Genomic DNA, 23,532 nt, shown 5'->3' with positions numbered 1-23,532 from the left:
ATCCCCTCTGGGCCAGGCCAAGGCCGAGCAAGGGGCGGTCCCAGGCACCCTAAGCCCTCGACCCAACACTGGGAGAACTCTCCGACTCCAAAGGCGATGAAGTACGAGCCCTTCCGGTCCCTGAACTCGCCCCAGGACCTCGGGTGCCCATCTTCCAATGGACCCGCTGCAGGAGAGCACAGATTTCAGGAACACCTCCCGCCCCCCACCCAGCCCACCCTGGGAGATCACCCACGGTGGGGGAGGGGAGCAGAAAAGCCAGACCCAGAGAAATGGTCAGCCCTGGGCAGGGGGCGGAGCGGGGGCAGTGTTCCTTGGGTCGCTCAGGCACACTGTGGATGTCCGAGGCGCCTAGACGTGACCACTGGCCTCACCCCGGCCAAGACGCCCCCCCCAGCCAAGACCCCAGCGCCCCAGCCCTACCGCGGTGCCAGCCCCCAGGGTCCGACACCCGGACGCCTAGGTTGCTCCCAGGACTCTGCGCCCGGCTCCTGGGCACCGCCGCACCCAGACTAGGACTAGCTCTGGCCGCAGCGGACACGAGCCCTGGGCAGGCGTTAGGGACGCAGCGCCCGCAGTGCGACTGGCGCAGCTGCCGAGGAGCAGGGCGCGCTGCCCAGACCCCGACCCCACGGTCGGGGAGGGGCGCAGCGCCGGGAGGACCGCACCTCCGACCCCGCTGAGCCTGCGGCCCCGGGCGCACTCACCCCGCCACCGCCGCGCAGGGGACTGCCCTGCATTTGATAGCACGCGGGTGGGCACGGGAGAAGAATGGGCACGGGACAAGGATGGGGACGCGAACTGGGCCGAGGCGCGGATCGGTCCTGGGTCGGGAAGGCAGGGCCGGGACAGTGGGATGGGGACCCGCTCTGCACACAAGGAAGGAGGGGTCCGTCCGGGACCCGGGAGAGGGACATGGGGGTCCCCTCCAGAGCCTGGGGTAAGTGGGGAGAGGGTCTGTTCCGGATTGCGGAGGGAGGTTAAGAGGTACATTCCGGGTCCAGGATAATGGGGCGGGGGAGGCAGAAGAGGAATGGGAGAGTCATCCCTGGTGTAAGGAGGGGGGATGGAAAGGTTTTTCCGGGACCCAGGAGAAGTAGGAGGGGGTCTGCTCGGGCGACCACGAGGTGTGAGCAGGGCACCACGCAGGACGGGAATGAGAAGGGAGAGGGGCCCATCTGGCAGCGGGCAGGCGTGGGGAGGGAGTGCACCCTGGCCCGAGGGTAAGAGCAGCAGGCGAGGTTTGGGACCGGGCGGGGTGGGGGGACCCGTGGAAGGGGGAGGGCGACGGTGTGAGCAAGCCGCGGAGTGGAGGGTAGGGTGTCGGCGGCACCACGGAGAGGCCGGTCCCGACCGGGAAAGGGGGTCTGCCTCGGCAACAAGGAACGGGTCCGCTCACCTTGGGTTTGTACAGCCACTTTCGGAACCTGTTCATCATCGCCGCGCCGGCCCGGCCCGGCCCCGGCGGCCCTCACCTCCGCAGCGCTGCGCCTGGGCCCGGCTGCGGCGCGGGGCGGGCGGACGCGGGGCAGGGCCGGGCCGGGCCGGGGTCCCGCGCGGACCCGGGGCGCCGGGCGGGCGGCGTCAGGTGCGCGGAGCAGGTGCGCCGCCGGGAGATGCTCGGAGAGCTGCGCGCGGCACTGACCCGCAGACCGCGGTGGGCAGGCGGACGCGCTGACTGACCAGGCACGGGGGCGCCGGCTCCTCGCGGCTCACTGACACCAGGTGCCTCGGCCGGCCACCGCCGCCCGAGCCACACATGCGCCGACGCGCCGCGAGCCCCAGGCCAGCCGCAAGCCACCGAGGCTGCCCAATCCGGTCGCTGCGCCGCGCCGCGCCCCGCCCGAGGCGCGCTCCCCCGCAGGAGACCCGGCGCGCCCGGAGGGGCCGAGAACTACAAGTCCCGATGGGCATTGCGGGGAAGAAGGGGCCCTGGATGTGGCGACCTTCCTGGGCTGCGGGCGCTGTGCATTCTGGGGGTTGTAGTCTCCCCCCGGACGGCTCCGGAGCGTACAGTGGTTGCTAGGTGACAACGCCCAAACTGCGCCCCAGCACCGCCCGTGCCCTGAGGGTTGCCGGGGTTCCGGCCGAGCAGAAGTGGAAGGGGAGATCCACTGCTATTCCCCAATCCCCTCGCGCCCGCTAGCCCTGCAATTTCTGTGCGGCGGGCGGTGGCGAGAAGGGAGGTTCCGGAGCGCCTGCGGAGCCCGCTGACAGGTACGGGGGGAAGGGAAGCAGGCGAGACCCGAAAGGGGGCCGAGGCGCGTCCCCTCAGCACCAGCACCACCCACGTGCAACTTCCCTAGCTCTGCGGGCCAGTTCTCGTGTTTCTTGTTTCCCATCTTCTTGCTTTCGCTCACCACCTTTTTGGTCTTCTTCCCAGCTCCTTGACTAAAGTTAACGGTGCTTTATTTTTATTTAATCGCCACAATAAACGATGCTTTTTAAAAAGATATTCTCCCGTATTCGCTACTTCCCCTAGCCATGCCCTAATTTGGATCCATAAAAACAATCAACAAAATCTGAGAATCTATTAAGTGCTAAGCAGAAAGCTAAAAACAAGTGTGTGGTCTCCCTTGAAACTCCCTCTGGTACCTGAAGAATCAGGCACAAAGAGGCTGCTGCCCTCTGGCTGTAGGAGGGGACCCTCCCCCAACCGCCTTGCGCTGTCCCCTGCCCCCACCCAGCAGCACTTCGGGTACGTGCAGATTTAGGGTGCACAAGAGGGAGGTAACTCTCTCTTGATAGAGAATTTATTCTCTGCTGCTCATGTTATCACTGGCCCAGCGTCCAGGTGCTCAGATGGGCTGGACTCCCTGGCCCCTCTATTCCATTAGAGTCAATGTGAGTCTAGGCACAGGCAGCCGTCTGAGATTTCCCTGAGTGTTGGCAGTCCTCCGGGTTCGTTTTTGAGTACCTGGTTGATCCTCCCCACTCCCCTCCAGCTACCACCCAGTCACTGCTCCCCTAAAGAGCAAAACCCCTCCGGAGTTGCCTCTTCAATTTATTTCCACCTTTTCTCTCTTGAGCCTGCTCCAATCAGATTTTCACCCAGCCCCTCCTCCCAGGCTCTTTAACTAAGTCATACTTGAGCTCCATGTTGCTAAATCCAACTATGAGAGCTCAGCCCCGCCTCTTCCAGGAACAAGTGTCCCAGCTGAGTACTCCCCTCCTGGACACGCTGTCCTTACTTGGCTGGAACAGATCTCACTCTCTGCCTGTCCTGCTGTGGCTGCTCCTCTTGAGTCTCCTTGGCTGGCATCTCCTTGCTCCTCAACATCCTGACACTAGAGCCTCAGGACTCGGTCCTTGGAAGTCCCTCTATCCACCCTCTCCCTGGATGATTTCCTGCGGTCACATGGTTCAATAAACAACCGTTTTCTCCTGACCTTCCCAAACCTGCATCTCCAGCCTGAACCTTGCCCCGGGACTCTAGACCCCTTTCCCTGTTCTTTGCCAGTTGGATGTCTACCAAATTCCCCCAAACAAAACGTGTCCAACTGCACTCCCAGTCATCCCCCATAAATCCTGCTCTTCCCCCAGCCACTGTTTCCAGTCTGAGAACTTGGGTAGACTCTCTGTGGGTGTGCCCTTGGCCTACTCCAAGTCTGGGACTGTTGTTGCTGCTCAGAGCCTCCCTTCCTATGCTACCCAGTTTGAAACTGTGCTCAGGATGGAGGCTGACATCAGGGAAATGGGTGTATAGTTAGGATTAGATTCAGCTTTATGCAACAAAACATTTCAACATCATAGTGACCCAAACAAGATTATCAGTGTGTCCATAAAATAGGCCCATGGGGAGGCAATCTTGGGAGATATGACACCCCCAAAAGTCATCAGGGATCTGGGCTCCTCTAGCTTGCTCTTCTGCCATCTTTGCTTGTTTCCTCATGGTCCAGAATTGCTGCCTAAGTTCCTCCCATCACCTCTGGAGTCCAGGCAGCAGGGTGGAAAAGAGAAGAAGTATATGCTCCTCCCTTTCAAGGAGACTTTCCGGAAGTCTCAAACTCTCCCACTTCTTGGCATACCTAGATGCCAGGAAGGCTGCCTACCCCCCCCACCCCCCACACCCCACCCCCACCCCCACCCCACCCCCACACCCCACACACCCCACACACCCCACACCCCCACACCCCCACACCCCCACCCGTACTCTGGGGCCCTTGGCCTGCCACCTGCTGTCACCTTCCTGGAAAATCTCCGGCTTCCCAGTCGCAAGCATGCCCCTTTCTGGGCTCCCTCCCCGGGCCGGGTGCAGGGCCCACGCATCCACAGAGCCATCATTCTTCCTGGTTGGAGATGGGTTCCCTGAACGCTGGTGCCCAGAGTTACCACTGGGGAGCCCGAGGCTACCCTGCACCCCTCCTGTCCCTTCCTATGCGACCTGCTTCAGGGCGCTCAGGAACCCTGTCCATCGATTCTGGGATGTTCCCTTGCATTGTGTCTCTCGCATTTTCTGGAACTCCTGTTAATTGGAATTCAGATCTCTGGAGTGGTTCCCGATTTTCTTGGTGTGTTTCTCCTACTTCCTACATCTTCATCTTTTTCTGCTCTCTGGGAGATTTCCTCAGCTTTATCTTCTGCCTCTTCTATTTATATCTTTACTTCTGCTGTCATATTTTAATTTCCAAGAACTCTTTCTTTTCCTGCAGATGTTTCTTGGATACCGTATCTTTCTCCATCTCTCAGAGGTGGTATAGTTGTTTGTTTCCAGGTTTTTCCTGCTGTGTTTGTTGTCTGCTTTCTCCTACTTCCTTTTTTGCTGGTTTCTGTTTCCATGTTTGGTGTCAGAGGCTCTCTGCAGTGTCTGGTGGCATTTGGCCTTCATTCTCTTTCAAGTGATGGGGTGGGGGGGACTCACCCAGTGGACTGTGATTGGCTGGGATTGGCCATCTCATTGGTGACCCCCAGTGTCAGTGTATGTGGCTTTTGTTTTTTCACTCAGTCTCCATCCTGGAGGGCCTCAGTCTGGGTGCTGCCATCCAGAGCCATTCCAGCTTGTTGGGTGGAGAAGAGGTGTCCCTGCTGTCCCCAGGGCGCTAGCAGCCTGGCTTTGCTGATAGCTGGGGCGCAAGAAGCCAGCGGCATGGTGACCCAGGGAAGCTGCTCAGTGTGGAACAAGGGGGGGCGATGAGAGAGGAGCTCCTGGGGGGCTTGGCCACCCTGCTCTGAGGACAATTTTGGGGTCACCTGTTAGAACCACTTCCTGGGGTTCCATTCCTACCCCAAGCGGCTTCTCCAGGGTCAGCCAAAGAAGGGCTCTGAGCAAGCCAGTCTCCTGGAGCTTGTCTGTTTCTGGAATGCTCAGACCTGGCCATTTACCAGCTATGCATCCCCTCTGGGTGCTGGTTACCTCATCTTTAAAATGGGGGTATTGAACGTGGTGACCCGAAGATTCTTCTTGCCCTACACTTTTGTGTTTAGGTCACCCTCTCCCTCCGAGCAGGACCTGCTGAGTCATCCACCACCAAACCCCAGTTGGGCTGAGGGCCGCTCAGGCTGACTCACGAGGTGCCTCCACTCTCTGGCCTGGCCTCTCCCAGGGGTCATCCCTACCCGTGCACAGCTGGAGGGCTTGGGGGCACGTGGGGCAGCCAGGGAGCCTCCAGGGGCAGGGCAGAGAGGGCTGCTGGGGCTATGGGTGAGTGGGAGCCTGGGAGCGGGCTCCCCAAGGCCTGCAGGGACACAGTCCAGGAAGTGGGCCTTGGGTTCCCCCTGCCGGGGTCCCCACTTCCCTCCAACACTCCTTGTCCCACAAGGTCCCATGCCCCCTGGTGGACCTCCTGTCAGTTTGGTGAAGGTCCTTCGCCACCTGCCGAGCTGACAGCCCAGGGTGCATAGAGGGCGTGACCTGTCACGGTTTGCTTTTAGGGTCCCACCTGGGAAGATGGCCTACTATGGAAAATGCATTGAAACTGTGATTAAGCTACTGGACCAATTTAAACCTGAGAAGGACAGTCCCGAGCAGTTCCTGGAGGCTGCGGCCACCTCCCTGCAGGTAAGGTCCGAGTGGTGGCTCAGGGCTCACGGGGAGGCCGTAGCAGTGACACCTGTCAGGTTTTTTGGGGTTTTTAAAAATTTATTTATTTTACTTACTTATTTTTGGCTGCGTTGGGTCTTCATTGCTGCTGCGTGCGGGCTTTCTTTAGTTGCGACGAGCGGGGCTACTCTTTGCTGCGGTGCGCGGGCTTCTCACTGTGGTGGCTTCTCTTGTTGTGGAGCACGGGCTCTAGGCGCGCGGGCTTCAGTAGTCGTGGCACGCAGGCTCAGCAGTTGTGGCTCGCGGGCTCTAGAGCGCAGGCTCAGTAGTTGTGGCACACGGGCTTAGTTGCTCCGCGGCATGTGGGATCTTCCCGGACCAGGACACGAACCCGTGTCCCCTGCATTGGCAGGAGGCTTGTTAACCACTGCACCACCAGGGGAGCCCTGTCAGGGCCTTTTTAGTTTCATTCCTAACAGCCGCTTTCCTTCCTTCACGAGGAGAGGCCCAAGGCGAGACTCCTAGCTAGCCAAAGTCTTACGTCAGCTCTCACTCTGAATCTCGGGTGCCCTTCAGGGATGGGACCCCCTCTTTGCTTCAGGAGGCATTCCTACCTCCCAGAATGTGCGTCAGACTACTCTCGTGACAAGGGAACATGGGCGCCGTAACTCGGGTTGCGTCTGTGGGGTCATCCCATCCTCAGCCGAAGGTGGACGGGAGTCAGCCTCGCAGGCACCTCAGCTCAGCACCCTCCACTGGGGCACATCTTCGTCCCCCAGGGCAGGGATGTGCGTGGGACAGAGGGGCCACACCTGGAAGAGCTACTCGGCTCTTGCTCCCGTGCCCCGGGGGTCCCTGTCCTACCACAGCCCACCCCACTTCAAGCATATGCAGAGAGACCCTGGGCTGAAGTCTCTGGGCCCAGGTCTGACCTCGCTCTAGCGCCTCGGAGGCCTCCCTGTGACTTGACCCCGCATCCGTCCGTCCATCAAGGACAGGTGCCAGGAACGGGTATGCGTTGCCGGAGTGCCACCTTCATGACTCCGGGCCGTGGACTCTGTTGGACGGGGCATCCAGAGGAGACTAAGTCCACCCAGGCAAGCGCTCGGGGATTGCCACTCCGCCTGCTGCCCCCATCCCCCTCGCCTGCGCCCCCTGGAAGGAGGAGCAGATGGGGTCTTAGGGGATGTTCGCTGTGAATCGACAGCTGCAGCCTTCCCTTACTCTGCTTAACAAGGCCCGTGAGCGGCTTTGCTGGCCCTGGGATGTGACTGTGGCCAGGCCCCACCCCCATACACCTGCAGGGGTGTGGCCTCTGCTGTGCCGAAGACAGACCCACCTTCCCTTTCTCCATCAGCCGCATTGTGGTGCAGCAGCTGGAAAACCTGGTTGGGAGGATGGGGGGCAGGGCCCCGGCAGTGCACGCAGAGCTGGGGAGTCTGGAAACCAAAGCCTCTCTCACAAGAGAAAGCTTGGGACCCCTGCCCAATCCCTGCTCCCCTGTGTCATTCAGAAAAGGATGTCTCTGCCAACTGGAGCCTGGCAGTCAGCATGGACTGGGGCACAGGCTGCACCTCCTCAAACCCTCCCCTGAGACCCTAAGCATTGGGGGGGAATGATGAAAACAGCCAAGGCCAGGCCCATCCACAATCCTTCTCTTTCCCAGTCTGAGCTGGCCTTGCACAGCTCAGCGCAGCCCCATCCCGGCCTGCCTGCCCCTCCCCACCTGCAGGCCCGACCCCTTTGTCTACTCCTTCTGTCTGTCCGGCCTCACTCCCCTCAGTGGGTCTTTCCCATCACCCACAGCTGCTATGCATTCCCTCATCCTAAAAAAAAGACCTCTCTACTCCAATTCCCTGTGTCACCCATGTTTCTCACCCTCCATTTCCAATGAGACTCCTTGGCGTCCTTCTGTCTGTCCCCAACCCTGGCCCCCCCAGGCCCTGCAAGGCATCCCTTACTGCTCAGCAAAAACGGTAATGTCCTTATTTCTCCAGAATAATTACTGAAAGTGGGTTTGTTACAACAAATAGTTTGGGATGGGAACTCCCTGGTGGTCCAGTGGTTAGGACTCTGAGCTTCCACTGCAGGGGGCACGGGTTTGATCCCTGGTCAGAGAACTAGGATCCCACAAGCTGCGCGGCACAGCCAAAAAAAAAAAACAAAGTCGTTTGGGGATTTTTTTCCCACATCAGTTGGATTATTAATAGTAGATGAGTCCTAGCTGTCACCGGTGAGCCATGGCATGATGACAGACATGTGCAAGGCCGTGGGGAGGGAGGCGCCACGCCAGCCCGGCCCCCAACCCAGCGGCGCCCTGAGTCTTCCGATGGGGCCATCTGCGTCTCTGAGATGTGCCTAGGCTGGACGGGCGGAGAAGCAGCCTCTTTTACAGATGCACCTGTCTTTTACATCCCTTCAGAAAGCCATCCTAAGTCCAAGTGGAACGGCACACTGGAAACTGACACAGTTTGGACAACGTACCTTTACTTCCAGCTGTCAGAAAATTGGTGCAGTACACCGATCTTGTTAGGCCAGGGCTCAAGACTGCCACCTGGCAGAGAATTACACAGCACGTAGACCCACTGGCAGAGAGTCCGGGGAAGGGCAGGGCTGTGGATTCAGCTGGGTCCCCCAAAAAGAAATGTTGACGTCCTCACCCCAGTTACCTGTGAATGTGACCTTATTCTGAGATACCATCTTTGCAGATATAATTAATAATCTCAAGATAGGGAAAAGTCCAAGGATTTGCGGATGGGGGGCAGGGTGTGGTGACTCTCCCTCTCTAGACTGAAGCCTGGGAACCCCTCGCCTGACACACACACACACACACACACACACACACACACACACACAGAGCAGCCTCCCAGCCCCCTGACAGGGGTTCCCTCGAGCATGGTCCCAATGGCATTTCTGCACAGAGAACATATGTCAGTGGGAGAGGATTTGGTCTAAGATCAGAAAGGGATCCATTTACCGTTGAGAGAAAGTTCTCCATCAGCAGCACGGTGCGCGAGGGGGGCTAAGGTGTGGGGAGCAGCCTCTCCAGACGCCAGTCTGCAGAGTGGTTGTAGAAACAGAAGTGGCCTGACATCTGGGAACAGCACTGAGGACCTGGCTGGGGCCTGGAACTGGAGAAAGGACGGAGGCAGGAGGGGGCAGCACCACTGACAAGGCATTGCTGCCAGCCAGCTCCTGGCCCTCAGTGGGGAGCAGGAGGGAGGAGGTGCTTCCCACCCTGCCTCCCTCCTGCCCCAGGCTTTGCCCACCCTCACTGGTTAATATCTCTTTGGAACAAGTGTCATTTCATTAGTGCACCACCTATAAGGGGGTTGGAGCCTGGGGGCGTCACTCCTCCGGGCTACCCAGCACCACGGCTCAGGCACCAGGACCACCAGGTTGGGTGTAGGAACGTCCAGAGAACTGCCCGGGCCTGCAGGACAGAGCTGGGGTGTGATGGGTACAGCAGGCAGCTTGGGGTACCCAGAAAGCCCATGAGGTCTGAGTAGCCCTCGCAGAAGGGTCTGGCTTTGAGAGAGATTCCCTGGGGGTGGGAGGAGGGGAGAGAAGGAGATCCAGCCACTCAGCAAACAGTGGGCAGGAGGACAGGTGAGCTCTGAGCAGGGGAACGAAAGACTCAGCCCTGGGCTGGCAGGGGAGGTGCCCGGCAGCTGGTCAGTCAGACAGTCTGGGGGTGAGGCAGGGGTGGGGAAAGGCCGGTTCCCCAGCCCGAGTGAAAGGGGTTGGGGGGAGGGTGGGCAGGGAAACCGGAATGGGCTTGTGCAAGGGGCTGGTGGAAAAGCAGGAGTGGGTGGAGCCTGGAAACACCAGCCCAGGTCCCTGCGGGAAGGCCCAAGGTGGCAGGGTGGCGGGGTGGCAGCGGCCAAGTCCCAGAAAGCCTTGTTTCACTTTCTAGTCTGTAGTGTCAGAGAAAACCTGGGCTCAGGAAATATTTTTTATTTTAACATGTTTTTTTAAATACCTGATATGTTGACATCAAAGATCTAAAACCCAAAAGGTTCCAAATGGTACCAGCGGGGGTTTCGCTCCCATACCGGCCCTCCCAGGAGACCAGCGACCTGTGGTTCCTTCCAGAGACAGTCCAGGCCTGTCTTGCATAGATAATAGATCTGGAAAATTTTTGTTTAAGCTCTCAATTTTACATTTAAAAGTTATATATAATTATATATGTATTTTTAAAATCTTTTTCAAAACGGTAGTGCATTGTAACACAGTCCTGCCTTTGCTTTTTTCACTTAACGAGATATCCCGGCGACTGTTCCACGTTCTTATCGTGAAGCCATAAGCATCCTTATGTCTGGCTGTGCCAGAGCCATCACAGCCATCCCCCATGGACGGGATCATGGCTGTTTCCAGTCCTTTACTGTTGCAAATCGCCGTGGGACTGACTGGCCCACTTGTCCCGCTGCACCTGGCCAGACGCGCCCCGGGTCAAGTCCCAGAAAACACACGTGCGAGAGTATTGGCCCTCATGATTTCAAAAGATCTTTCCAGTTGACCCTCCACAGAGACCTCCACGTTAACACTCTACCTGGCAGGTGGGCAGTGCTTGTTCCACTGTGGCTTGCTTACGTAGTGTGCTAGCAAATGTTATCTTTGCCAACCAGATAGGTGGGAAAAGGCAGTTGGTGTAGTTATAATATATTCTTTTTTTGTTTTTAAGACAAAGCCCATACTTTTATTACAGTTTATTTATTTAATTTATTTATTTTTGGCTGCGTTGGGTCTTCGTTGCGTGCAAGTTTTCTCTAGTTGGGGCAAGCAGGGGCTACTCTTTGTTGCGGTGCACGTGTGGTGGCTTCTCTTGTTGCGGAGCATGGGCTCTAGGCGCGTGGGCTTCAGTAGCTGTGGCTCGTGGGCTTCAGTAGTTGTGGCTCGCGGGCTCTAGAGCACAGGCTCAGTAGTTGTGGCGCATGGGCTTAGCTGCTCCGCGGCACGTGGGATCTTCCCGGACCAGGGCTCAAACCCATGTCCCCTGCATTGGCAGGCGGATTCTTAACCACGGCGCCATGAGGGTAGTCCCTCTCCTGTTATATTTTCATGAGTATTTCTTTTTCTGAACTATCGCTTGGACCTGTGTCTGTTAGGAAACAGTGTTTGGCTATAACAACACCAGGAAAGCAGTTGCTTAAAGAAATTAGAGGTATCTTTGCTCACATAAGAAGCAGTCTAGAGGGAAGAGATATGGGAACATATGTATATGTATAACTGATTCATTTTGTTGTAAAGCAGAAACTAACACACCATTGTAAAGCAATTATACTCTGATAAAGATGTTAAAAAAAAAAAAAAGAAGCAGTCTGCACATAGGCAGTCCAGGGTGGGTTCAACAGCTCTGTGGTGCCATTAGGAACTCATTCTCCTTCCTGTCTGCTTATCCAGCCTTAGAATGTACCCTTTGCCTTGTAGTCACAAAATAGCTGCTGTACTCCAGCATTGCATCCATATCCCAGAGAGAAGAGGAGAAAGACAAACAGTATAAGGCAGGCACCAGCTGAATCTCCCCAACTTTCAAGGAGCTTTCTTGGAGGCCACACCTAGCAATTTGCCATCAGATCTCATTGATTGGAGCCATGTGCCACACATCAGCTAGGGGCCTGGAAAAGTTTTAGCTGGGCACATTGCCTCTCCCAACGAGACAGCTTTCTCCTGTTAGGCAGGAAGAAAGGGAGAGGGGCTTGTGTGGGCATCCGGCAGCCTCAATTTCCTCTGCCTACTTTTCTGACTTCGGTCTCTGCGTCACTGATTAGCAGGAGGCCCTGTGTATTGGTGACATGAATTTCAAACCCTGGGTTGCTGTAAAAGCAGCGTCCTGGCCCCGGCCCCTGGTCTAGCTCTGTCCTTTCCCTGTGGCTCCAGCAGACAAGCTGGGCCTGTGAACTCTGAGGATCTCTTGTAGGAGGCACTACAGGTTGTGAAGAGCCGGCAGGCTGTGGGCCTCTGCTTCTCCCGCCCACAGCCCAGCCCCTCCCCAGGACTGCCCATGAGACCCTTGTCGGAGCACTTGCCGCTCTCCCCGGAACCTGCCCTGGTCCCCAGACTCAGGAGCGCTGAACTTGACCAAGGCCCAAGAGTGTATCAGGAACTCAGATGCCCTTGGGTGTAGCCCTCTGGCCTCAGTGACTAAGGCCGGCCCAGGACTCGGGGTCGGCTCCGTGCTGGGGCCTCCTCAGTGGGGTCCAGACCTCACCCTGCCTTCTGTGCTAGCCTGGCCAGGAGGACCTGGTCTAGGGCTCAGTGCCCTCTGACCTGCGTGTCACCTCTGGGCCTCGGTCTCCTCTTTGTGACCTGCTGGCCTGGCCTTCCCGGCGGAGAAGACCTGGCATGTGGGCCAGAGTGTCAGGTCCTGCCTGGCTCCTCACCTTCCCAGACCCCTGGGCCGATGCAGCCCTGCCTGACCCCCTCACCGCGGGCAGGTGGCATCCTGTAGCCGCAGGCTCAAGGCTCTGGCCTTATTAAAAATACACATTCACACCCCCAAACACAGACGTTCAAGTGAACGAGAAGTGGAGCTGCTGTTGTCTGAGCCTGGGAGGCCGGGGAGGCTGTAGGCAGGCATCCCACGGTGTCATGCAGCCTCAGCACGGGCAGCGCTGACTCAGGGCATCCTCCGTGCCAGCCCTGCTGACGCACTGCTTTCTGAGCTGCCTGTTCCGGGCCCCCCGGGCTTTCTCTGACCAGTGCAGTAAGTTAAAAGCGGGGACTGGGGCCCAGCTGGGGCTCGTGCCCTCTGGTGTGGGCACAGCCCAGGGGTTAGAGGAGCCTGAGAGGGAAAATGAGGCAGGATCCTGGTTGCTGAGACCAGAGCTGACCCCGAGGCAAGAGCCCCCCCACCTCCCCTCCTGGCTGTGCTCCGTAGGGAGGAGCCTCCACTCTGTGCCCTGCCCCCACCGGGACATCACGGGGTCCCCACGGCCTCCCACGGAGGCAGGATGCTCCAATCCCTCCCTCTTGAGCTCCCAGATGACATTCCAGCAGGCAAGGGGCAATAAACCTGGTGTGCGCTGCCCGCTGAGGGGGCCAGGCCGTGTCTGACCCTGAGGGGTGGTTAGGGTTGCCTCCCAGGTCAGGTGACATCTGAGCAAAGACCTGATGGGAGTTGGGGAGCAAGTGTGCAGGGAAGAGCACTGCAGGCAGAGGGAACAGCCAGGGCCGAGGCCCTGAGGACACGTCCCGCGTATTGGAGAAAAAGAGGGCAGCCAGTGTGGCTGGAGTGGAGCCAGGATGGGGAGGAGGCGGGGGACTCCGAGGGAGCTGGGCCTTACCGGCCCTTTTTTTTTTTTGCGGTACGCAGGCCTCTCACTGCTGTGGCCTCTCCCGTTGAGGAGCACAGGCTCCGGACGTGCAGGCTCGGCGGCCGTGGCTCACGGGCCCAGCCGCTCCGCGGCATGTGGGATCTTCCTGGACTGGGGCACGAACCCATGTCCCCTGCATCGGCAGGCGGACTCTCAACCACTGTGCCACCAGGGAAGCCCATTGCCGGCCCTTTTAAGGACTCTTTGGGGAGGGTTCTCAGGAAGGACAGACACGATCTGACTTTCATTTTACAAAGAATTGCTTGGCAGCTGGCGGGTTGAAAATACACTGAGGAGGAGAAGCGGGAGAGCAGCTGGGACCCCATAGCCGGAGCCGATGCATGGGACGGTGGGGTGGGCATCAAGGGCTTGGTCTGAACGGTGGAGCAGGGCATTGTGTTTACGGAGCCGTGCAGGCGGGGGAGGGCAGGTCTGGGCAAAGCGCATGGGGTCAGACACCCAAGCAGGGAGGTAGAACAGGGGCAGAGAGCGCTTCCCGAAGTCCAGGGAGAGCCGCCCGGGCTGGCGCACGTTTGAAATCAGCATGTGCCAGCCTTGACGGCCGGTGAGTTCACCCAGGGAACAAGTGCAGATAGCAGATGAGAGGAAGAGGAGCCCGGGAGCAGAGGTCAGAGGTCGGAGGTCAGGTCGGAGGAGGACGTCATTACCCCGGATCAGATGGGGTCCCCGTACTGGAAGGGCAGCTGAGTTAATGTCGGGCCCAGCCCCTGCCGAGGGAGGAGGGGAACGTCACCCCGCTCGCCTCCCGTCTCTCCTGCAAGTATGTCTCACCAGCAGAACCCAACTGTGCCCAGAACCTCCCCAGAAGCGGCTGGAGAAGGTGGCTCTCGGGCCTTCAGCCCCTGAGGTGCGGAGACTGGGAGGGAGTGAGAATGCTGCCGTCTGCCCGCCGGCATCCAGCCACCCCGCTCACACGCGTGGGGTCCGGGGCTCTCCGAGGTCCTAGGCTTGTCCAAGACCCCTCAGATGATCTCATTATTCTGTTGTTTTCTTAGCGTAAAGACAAGGGAAGAAATCACAGAGGAAAAGGTAGATTTGACCTAAAAACAAAGTAAACACGGGACTTCCCTGGTGGTCCAGTGGTTAAGACTCTGCCCTTCCACCACAGGGGGCGCAGGTTCTATCCCTGGAGGGGGAACTAAGATCCCACATGCCACATGGCGCAGCCCCAAAAAAAGAAAACAACGTAAAAACCTCTACGCTCTACATGCTAAGAAATGTTTTATGCAAAGTTATAAGGAAAATTACAAGCTTACGACAGATAACGATCACACTAATGACCATGTTAATTCCCTCAATATGCAAAGAGCTCCTAAAAATATTATCCAAATAAAAAAGGTTAGCCAAGGATATGAATTGATAATTCACAGAAGAGAAATACAAATAAATGTCCAGTAAATGTATGAAAATGTCATTGATCATAAAAAGTTCAAAATAAAGCAAGGGAATGCCAAAATTTATCCAATAGGTTGTCCAAAAAAATTTGGGGGGAGGAGGGGAATGATACAGCTAGCAAGAGTTTATTTTGATGTGTTTCACATCTGTTGGGATCCTGTTCTACATTTTCAGTTTTACACGGTATTAAGTATTTTGTCATCTTACTATAAGTTTTCCAGAAACTTCATTATAATGGCTGTGTCCTACTCACCCACAACACGGAGAGATCGTATCTGATTCCCTGTGTTGACATTTAGGCTGTTAGTACTTTCGACCACTGCATGTACCGTTGCCCTGAGGTGCTTGTACGTGGATATTTTCTGCTTTTTGTCCAGTTTCCTTAGATTCCCAGAAGTGTGGTTACTGGATTAAAGTGTATGGAAAATACAAGGCTCTTAAAACATATTTCCAGAGTGCTTTCCAGAAAGACTCACCAGCACCATCCCACCAGCCCTTCTCGTCGCTGCATTGGCAACAATAGACGTTCTTTTTTTTTTGTTGTCAAAAACTTAACTGGTTTTTTGAATAGGTAACATGTGACACACACAGGTCACACACCCCACAATATTCCAAAGAGTAAGTAGAAAAAAGTCAGTCTCCGCAAACACGAATTCCCTCCCCCAGAGATTTTCCTTGCTTGGTTTTTTTTTTTTTTATTGTGGTACAGAGTCACACAGGACTTTTCCTTCGGGGTCATTTTCCGTGTTTATTTCCGTCTTTGCCCCACCGCACTGTCACCGCCCAGGAGAGCCGGTGGGACCGATTCGTGGGGGAGGACCTGCAGGGTCCGAGGGTCAGTGTTCCTGGCGGCTGGGGTGCTGCCCACTGCTCCGGGGGGCACTGGGGACCCCCACATCGGAAGGCGGCTGCCCTCTCCCCTGGCTTGGCCGGCGGCCCCCTCCCGAGCTGTTTCTCCTCCAGACCCTGAGCCCCCAGGAGCAGGCGTTCATCATGGAAGTTCTGTCTGGGTGCCTCGAGTACCGGAAGCTACTGAGCATCGTGGTGGACGCCTTCTATGTGCGGGATGGCCGGCTCTGCCTGTGGGCCGATTACAGCCTCTTTGAGGGTAGGTGCCTGTGGCCAGGCATGGTGTGGGGCCCGTGGGTCCCTGTGGGCCAGGCCCTGGCCTCCTTGTCAGCCTCAGGCCCTCGACAGCGATGGTGCCCCCCACCCCCACCCCATATGAGACGACGTCATTTGTACTGTCGTATCAGGTTATCATTTTCACGTGGGCCCAGATGGAGCGCTTACCTCTGGTCCCGTGCCCTGCTGGAGGCGGGCGCCTTCAGTTCAGTTCGCTGCACCTGCAGTGCACCTGTCGGGCCCTCAGCCTCTGGCTGACTCCGCAGGGTCAAACGCCAGGGGCCCAGGGCGGGGACCTCCATGTCCTCCTCCCCACTCTTGCACCCTCTCTCCTTAGTGATCTGCTACCTGGCCACTTTCCAGCTGGAGGAGCTCGGCTTTCAGCTCTTCTGTAGCATCGTGAAGTCCCAACCCGTCCACAAGGTGCGCAAGGTGAGTCTCACCTGCCCCAAGTTCTATTCTTAAACCCAAGGTCAAAGGTCTGCCCCATCTGGCACTGACCTCTTACCTTTCTGGCTCACTTTAATGAAAGAAACTGCTGGGTTTGTTCTGTGTTTAAAACGAACCCATACCCTCTCTTTGCTGCAAACGTGCTCTTTTTGTGCCTGGGGAATTTGTTTTCCGTTCCTCATGGTCCGGTGGGTGGTAGCTGCTGGATGCTAGCTGTTAGTCACGACACGGAGTCCTTGCCTGTTCAGTCCGGGCCTCTGGAACCTTCTTGGGCTCCTCTGACTCGTGACCAAGCTCCAGGCCCAGGGCAGCCTCTCCTTCCTCCAAGAGGGGCTGTGCGGCTTTGCGGGGCCGAGGGAGCATTTCTGAGTGGGTCTGAGGATTGGTACCCTTCGAGAGAGAGCCTGCAGGAGCCCACCCCCCTGCCCTGCCCGGGACCACTCCTGTGGCTGCCTGTTTCCTGTGCAGAAAGCCCGGGACTCCTGGGCCTTGGGGCCAGCAGAACCACGAATGAACCTGAGGGTCCTGCCCTCTGCCGGCTACTCCCACAAAGCATTTGCTGTGGGGCCGGCTTCCTCCGCAAGCAGCTCTTGCTTCACCCTCACAATGACCGGGTAAGGTCACTCCTACGGGCACTCATCCCACAGTTGAAGAAACTGAGGCACAGAGAGGTTCCGTAACTTGCCCAACGTCACACAGCACATGAGTGGCAGAGCCAGTTCTTGGACCAGGCTTTCAACCGTTGGCTCGCTCCTCCTTACTTGGCTTGGCGGGGGGGTGATGGACACACACACAGTCACCAGACCAGGACAGGGACTCCCTGGAGAAGAGCGGGGAGAGCTCAGGCCCCAGGAGGGCTTTGGGGCCTCTCTGGAAGGAGGCAGCTCAGGCAGGGTGGGGTAGGAGCCTTCCCACTGCCCCCGCCTGGGGAAGGGGAGACCTGGAGCAGTGACACTTGCCAGGACCACAGGCCCCAGAGATCTGCACCCTCCCCCAGCAGGTAACCTGAGGCAGCAGGTTATTTTTAATGACTCGTTTTTCTGTCTACATATAAATGTAAGCAACTCACAGTGGGTAAGCATTTGCACAGTTATCTTAAGCAAGGGCTTCATTTTTTTATATAAATTTATTTATGTATTTATTTATTTTTGGCTGCCTTGGGTCTTCGTTGCTGCACACAGGCTTTCTCTAGTTGCTGCGAGCGGGAGCTACTCTTCGTTGTGGTGCACGGGCTTCTCATTGTGGTGGCTTCTCGCTGTGGAGCACGGGCTCTAGGCGTGCGGGCTTCAGTAGCTGTGGCACTTGGGCTCAATAATTGTGGCACGTGGGCTCTAAAGCGCAGGCTCAGTAGTTGTGGCACACGGGCTTAGCTGCTCCGTGGCATGTGGGATCTTCCCGGACCAGGGCTCGAACCTCTGTCCCCTGCATTGGCAGGCGGATTCTTAACCACTGCACCACCAGGAAGTCCCAAGGGCTTTAATTTTATGACAGTGTTTTCTGAGAGATCTTTGGAGACTGCCCAGGGCCAGCTTCCCAGCTGGAGAGCCTGCACTTGGTTCACGCTATGCTGTCAGAGTCGTGAAATTCTTAATCACTGTTGAGCAAGGGGCCCACGTGTCAGTTTGCAGTGGTGGAGCCAGCCCTGCCCCGCCTTGGCCTGCAGAGCCTGCAGAACCCATGGGGAGCAGCTCTTGGCCAGCACAGCGCCTCCAGTGCAGGTTCCTGGGCATTTATCTCCCTGGAGAGTCTCTGGGACAAGATTCATGGAAACGGCGCATTCACACTCCCAAAGGAGCTGGGGGCTGCAGGAGGTGGTGTGGCACCCCACCAGGGCCCTCCTTCCTCGGCCCACCCTCATGCCCCAATCCCCACAATGCCAGCCCCATTAGGGTCCGCCCGCCTCGGGTTCGAAGACAGGGAGCAAGCTGTTGGGGACAGGACGGCTGCCCAGGGAACCCCTCATACCACACCCGCATGCTGTCACCACTGTGGTCAGATGAGCTGGTGCTTGGGCAGCCTTGGCTGCGGTCTCCTTGGGAGACAGTGCTGTATGTGGGCATTCTAGGGGGACTGGCCCTGGGACAGCACCTGGAGGGGTTCTGGCAATGCTGTTCCCTCCAAGGACGCTCACACTCACATGCTGGAATCCTCTGGATGGCAGGGAACCCACCCGGAAGCCCACCCCCATTCCAGCCCGTTCCCTGAGGGGGCTGCCTCCACCGCACCCCCAGAGAGAAGGAGGCCCCCTTTAGGAGGGCCCTAGCCCCAGGGCGGGGGGCAGTATGTCCCCAGGTGGGGGTCAACAGACCAGCTGCACTGCGTGGGAGGAGGGGGCTTGGGGATGGAGGGGTGGGCTGGGACAGGGAGTGCAGAGACCCCAGGGCCCAGCTACTGGTGGCGGGGGCGGGGGGGGGCTGGGAGGGGGAGTGCAGAGACCCCAGGGCCCAGCTACCGGGGCTGACTGCCTCCTTCTGACAGGAAGTGGGAGCGGGGCTGAAAGAATGGGTGGGAGAGAGGTGGGGGGACTGAGCGGGGTAGGGTGGGGAAGCTGAGGAGAGGCCCCTGGGGTGGGGTGGGGTGAGCAGGGACCAGGCTGCCAAGTGGGAAGCTGTGGAAGGCTCTAGAAGGACACCTGGCTGCTGCTCCGTGAAGAAGGGCGGGGAGGCCTGAGGGGAGGCGGGAGTGAGCACACGGCTGGGGGGCAGCGGCCCCCCTGGGGAGGCAGCCGTGGGGACCAGAGACCCTGCGCTTGCCCACCGCTGCCCCCTGGCTCAGCCACTCGAGTTCACCATGGCTGCAGGGACGCCTGCTCAGCCCACCAGGCCCCACGTGCGGCCTTCACTGCTCCAGGAGCCACTCAACCCGAGAGGGGCGGACAGGCTTCTCCAGCAGGAGTCGGCCCAGGTCCACAGAGGGTGCGAGGGGTTGGAGCCCGGGGGCCCACGGCAGGCAGGGACCCACTGGCTCAGGCGGGAGCCCCGGCGAGTGAGGGCAGCTCCCCCAGCCCAGCAGGAGGGGGCGAGCGGGGTGGGGCCCCTTGCCTGCTGTGGGCTGCGCTCCCCTCGGGGGGCGATGGCCACGCCTGTCCCCTCGGCCCTGACTCTCCCTGTGGAGGCACCTGACCCCCACGGCTCCCTCTTCCCTCAGTTCCTGGGGTTCCTCTTCAACCCCTTGAACCTGGGCTCATGGATCAAGGATGAGTGGAGCCTCATCTACGAGACCACCCACGTGAAGGAGCAATGGATCGACCCCCTGATGAGGTGGGCAGTGCAGGGCCCTGACCCGGTGCAGGGGTGTGGGGCATCCACGCGGGCAGCCAGCCAAAGGCCAGCAGGGCCTGACGGCCATTGGCTTTAGGACCAGCCGGATCAGGGGGGTGGGAGCTGGCCCCTTCTGCCCTGGAGCCCACTGGCTGAGGAGGGCGCTGTGCCGGTGCCACCTTGCTGCAGGGACCCTGCAGGGACCCTGCTGGTCCGGCCCTGGTCCGGGGATGCAGGGGTGGACGTGGGGCGGGGAGCTGAGGCAGCAACAGCCTCCGATGGGCTCCGGCCCACATCTCTTCCCCAGCTGCCTCCAGGGTGCCACTCCTGGCCCTGGCACCCCAGAGCTGCCCTCTGCCTTGCCCTGCCTCTCCCGTGGCAGGCTCCGGCCCACGCTGGTTTTGCTGGTACAGGCCAGGACCCCCAGGCAGAGGGCCGGCTCAGGGGTCTCTGGGGAGAGGCCTGCTAGGGCCAGGGTGCAGCTGCCTTCTCCAGCTGTTTCCCTTCTGACGGGGCTGGGGGAGCCACTTCATCCCGCTGGGACAGGCAGGCAGAGGGTTCTGGCACAAGCAGACCCCTGAGATGCCAGCTATGTGTGGGAGAGGAGGCCCCGGCCCTGGGCAGCGGGGTGTCCCCCAAAGCTGCCCCTTCACCACGTCTTTGTCCCCACCAGGCTGGACTTGCTGCCTGTCCGCAGGGCTGGGCCTGCGGGGCCCTGTGTCCCTGTCCAGCACCCCATATGCAGCCTTCCCTGCTCGCTCTGTGACCAGCCCCATCACAGACCTGCCCCTTCCCCCACTGCCCCTCCCGAGACCACACTCCCTGTTGGCCCTCAGACATGCCCTTCCTCCCCCTGGTGACCTTGGTCCTCAGGCTGGGGCAGGAGCAGTTCAAACCAAGCTGTCTCCCCAGGGGAGCCCTGCAGGAGGGTCACCGGCCAGGTGGGCAGTGGTGGGCTGGAGTGGAGGCACGGAGGGGGCCCAGACTTTGGGGCAGCCCAGTAGGGCCCTTCTCAAGCCCCTGCCCCGGGGCCCCCCACCTCGAGACTCTGAGACTCTCCCCCCGCCCCGTCCCCCTCTCGAAGCCCAGCTCCCCCTGTTGCTGGCACAGCTCCACGGACCTTCCTTTTGAATCACCAGCCTGCTCCCTGCTCCTGGCTTCCTCCCCCTGTGCCACCTGCTGGGGACCAGATTAGCTCCATGGGTCCTCGGAGCCCCCGGATTCCTGCAGCAGGGACCCACCCTGTCCCTATCCTCCCGCTCCCCCCACCCAGGATGAGGATGCCGCTGGGCCTCAGTCTCCTCCTCCGTGCTAGGGGAACGCTGGTGCGTGTGGCTCTGGGGTGTGGGGAGCCGGCACCCGTGAGTGAAGGGCGGCTGTTGGTCCCACCGCTACCTGCCCCCAGGCAGACCCAAGCTCTTGGGGGTCCTTCAGGTCCCGAGGGGCTGTTCCCTTGTTGGCGTGCTTAGGAAGTCACCCTACGTGGCCGCTCCCACCTTTGCCTTCAAGGTGGCAGCCAGAGGTCCAGGAGCTGCTCAACCAGCTGCAGGGGCCGTTGACCAATCAGCCCCCTCTTCCAAAGACCAAGGCCAAGGTCACAGAGCCCAAGGAGTTCAACCTGACTGCCCCCAGGCCCCGCGCCATCCCAGTGCCTGAACCAGTCCCTGTGGTGGCCAAGACCAGACCAGTAAGTGTGGCTGATCACAGTGGGCTTAGGGTGTCCAGGCAGGGAGAGTGGATCGTGTGGGCCAGTGGGGCTGGGCTTTTCCAGGGCTGACGGTGCCCGGACCAGAGCAGGAGCATTTGATCACCCTCCCCAGCCCCATCTCACCCCACAGAGAGGGAAGCCCAGCTGACCCAGAGCCTGCCCAGTGGAGTGGGTTCCTGCGCCCCACCTGCTGAGGTCTGGTCAGTAGGCGTGGAGTGGAGCTGTTGGCTGCGGGGCACAGGCCCATCTGCACTTGGCACTCGGAGCCCGCTTTTAACCCTGTGGCAGTGTACCGCTCCCTCCCCACTGTGTATGTGCGTGTGTAGGTCGCGGTCTCTACTCCTCGGGCTGCGGGGGTGACCTTATCCGCGCCTCAGGGCCTCTGCCTATCTATCCCATCTGCCTAGGGCCTCTTCCTCTACCTCTCCCTCCCCTGCCTCGCTGACTTCTGTTGGTCAGAATGCTTTGTATTACAAGTAACAGAAAAAAGCAGCTCAGTCTGGCTTAGATGACAGAGGACCAGCTGACTCTCAGGGCTGAAGTAGGATAGGCTTCAGGTATAGTTTGATCAGGGTTCCAGAGCTGCTTCTCTGTGACTCTCTTCGCCTAGTCCCCTCCAAGGGTCAACTTTATCTTTGGGCTAACTTCCCTCATTGTAGCAAAACATCCAGGCCTCACACCCACACTACATCATCCAGGGCATGAGAGGACATCTAGGGTCCAGAATCCTGTGAAAGTGTGATTAGACCAATTTAGGTTGCATGTCTACCCTTGAACTCCTCACGTGACTGGGAGTGTAACGTTCTGACCGGCCGTGGGCTCTACGCTGAACATCTGTGATGGACTCGGCTTCCCAGAACCAATCTGGTTCCCCAAAAGAACTAAGTACTACATGGAGGGTAAGGGGATAGTGCTGGGAGGTGCCAAGGTCCCAGACCACTCCCACCACCTGTCAGGTCTCGTTACAGTCTCTGCCCAGAGAGGCCTTCCGTGAACCCCTCGCCTATCAGGTCTCTCTTAATTTCCTTCTCATTGACCCAGATCCTTTTCTTCATGGCATCAATTAGATTTTAGAGTTGTTTAGTAATTTGTGGGTCTATTTATTATCTGTCTCTTTTATCAGACCACATCCATCTTACTTTTCCCATATCCCCAGTGCCTAGCACAGTCCTGGCTCAGAGCAGACCCTTGGAAAATATCTGTCGGATGGATGGATGGATGGATGTGTGGATGGGTGGGTAGGTGGGAGAATGGATGAGTGGGTGGGTGGACAAATGGATGGATGAGTGGATGATGGATGGATGAATAGATGGGTGTATAGATGGGTTTATGGATGGACGGTGGATGGGTGGGTGGTTGGGTGAGTAGGTGGGTGGATGATGGATGGATTGTGGGTAGGTGAGTGGATGGGTGATCACATGGATGGACAGATGGGCAGATGGACAGAAGGATAACGGATGGGCCTTGTTGCTGAGCAACCCCACAGTTACCCAATCTGTGGGAACCTCAGCGTTTCTGACCCCAGGTCCTCTGGTCTAAGCGTGTTTACCTCATGTCATTTTACCACCTGCATCTCTCTCCCTCTCTGCCTGGCCCCTTCCCATCCGCTGCCCTGCTCCTTAGCTGCATGAGCTGTGAGATATTGGTGGACCGTCTCCTTCCGTGGGGTCCACAGATGGCTGTGCTGGAACCATAAGCTCATTCCCTCCACGCTCCCTGCCCTGCTCTGTGCCCAGGACCCTCTTCGCCTCCTGGGTTGAGGGCTCATTCCAGGTCACTCATTCAACAAATGTGTCTGGATGCCCAGTATGGGCCAGGCACTGTGCCTTCATGGAGCATGTGTTCCAGTGAAAAAAAGGATAAGTAAAATGTAAGGTGTGTTATCTGGTGAAAAATGCTGAGGAGAAAAAATACTTCAGGGAAAGGAGATAAGAAGTGTTGGAGGGGCTGCATGGAGTTCTGGATGGCACGGCCAGGAAAGCCCTCCTGAGAAGCACCGTGGGGTAAAGAACGAGAAGTGAGCAAATGAGTCATGGATTTGTCTGGGGGAAGAACATAGACAGAGCAAAGCCTGTGGAAAGGCCCTGGGGCAGTGCCATCCCTCCCCCAAGGGTCAGGGGGCAGCCAGGAAGGGAAGGAGGGGATGGGAGGGGAGGTGTTCAGGGGGCAGAGAGACAGGATATGGGCTCACAGGGTCCCTCTGGCTGTGGTGGCCAAGGAGGGAGGTGAGGGGTGGCCTTGAAGCAGGTGGGCAGTTTTTGAGGTGGACGTGGCTGT

At 58.6% G+C, this 23,532-nt stretch overlaps 1 protein-coding gene across 1 annotated transcript in view; it reads left to right on the top strand.

Moving 5' to 3' along the window:
* Nucleotides 1-5,887: 5,887 nt before the first annotated feature.
* The window catches only part of CFAP99 (cilia and flagella associated protein 99), a 34,634-nt gene continuing 16,989 nt past the window's right edge, over nt 5,888-23,532 (top strand). Inside the window, exons 1-5 of the mRNA XM_065877292.1 lie at nt 5,888-5,998; nt 15,676-15,820; nt 16,175-16,269; nt 19,435-19,547; nt 21,057-21,234. Coding sequence (XP_065733364.1) covers nt 5,888-5,998; nt 15,676-15,820; nt 16,175-16,269; nt 19,435-19,547; nt 21,057-21,234 — 642 coding nt within the window. The remainder of the gene's footprint in view (nt 5,999-15,675; nt 15,821-16,174; nt 16,270-19,434; nt 19,548-21,056; nt 21,235-23,532) is intronic.

This window comes from Phocoena phocoena, chromosome 5 (assembly GCF_963924675.1).
Source record: "Phocoena phocoena chromosome 5, mPhoPho1.1, whole genome shotgun sequence".
NCBI lineage: Eukaryota > Metazoa > Chordata > Mammalia > Artiodactyla > Phocoenidae > Phocoena > Phocoena phocoena.
This window is presented reverse-complemented; position numbering and strand designations above follow the sequence as displayed.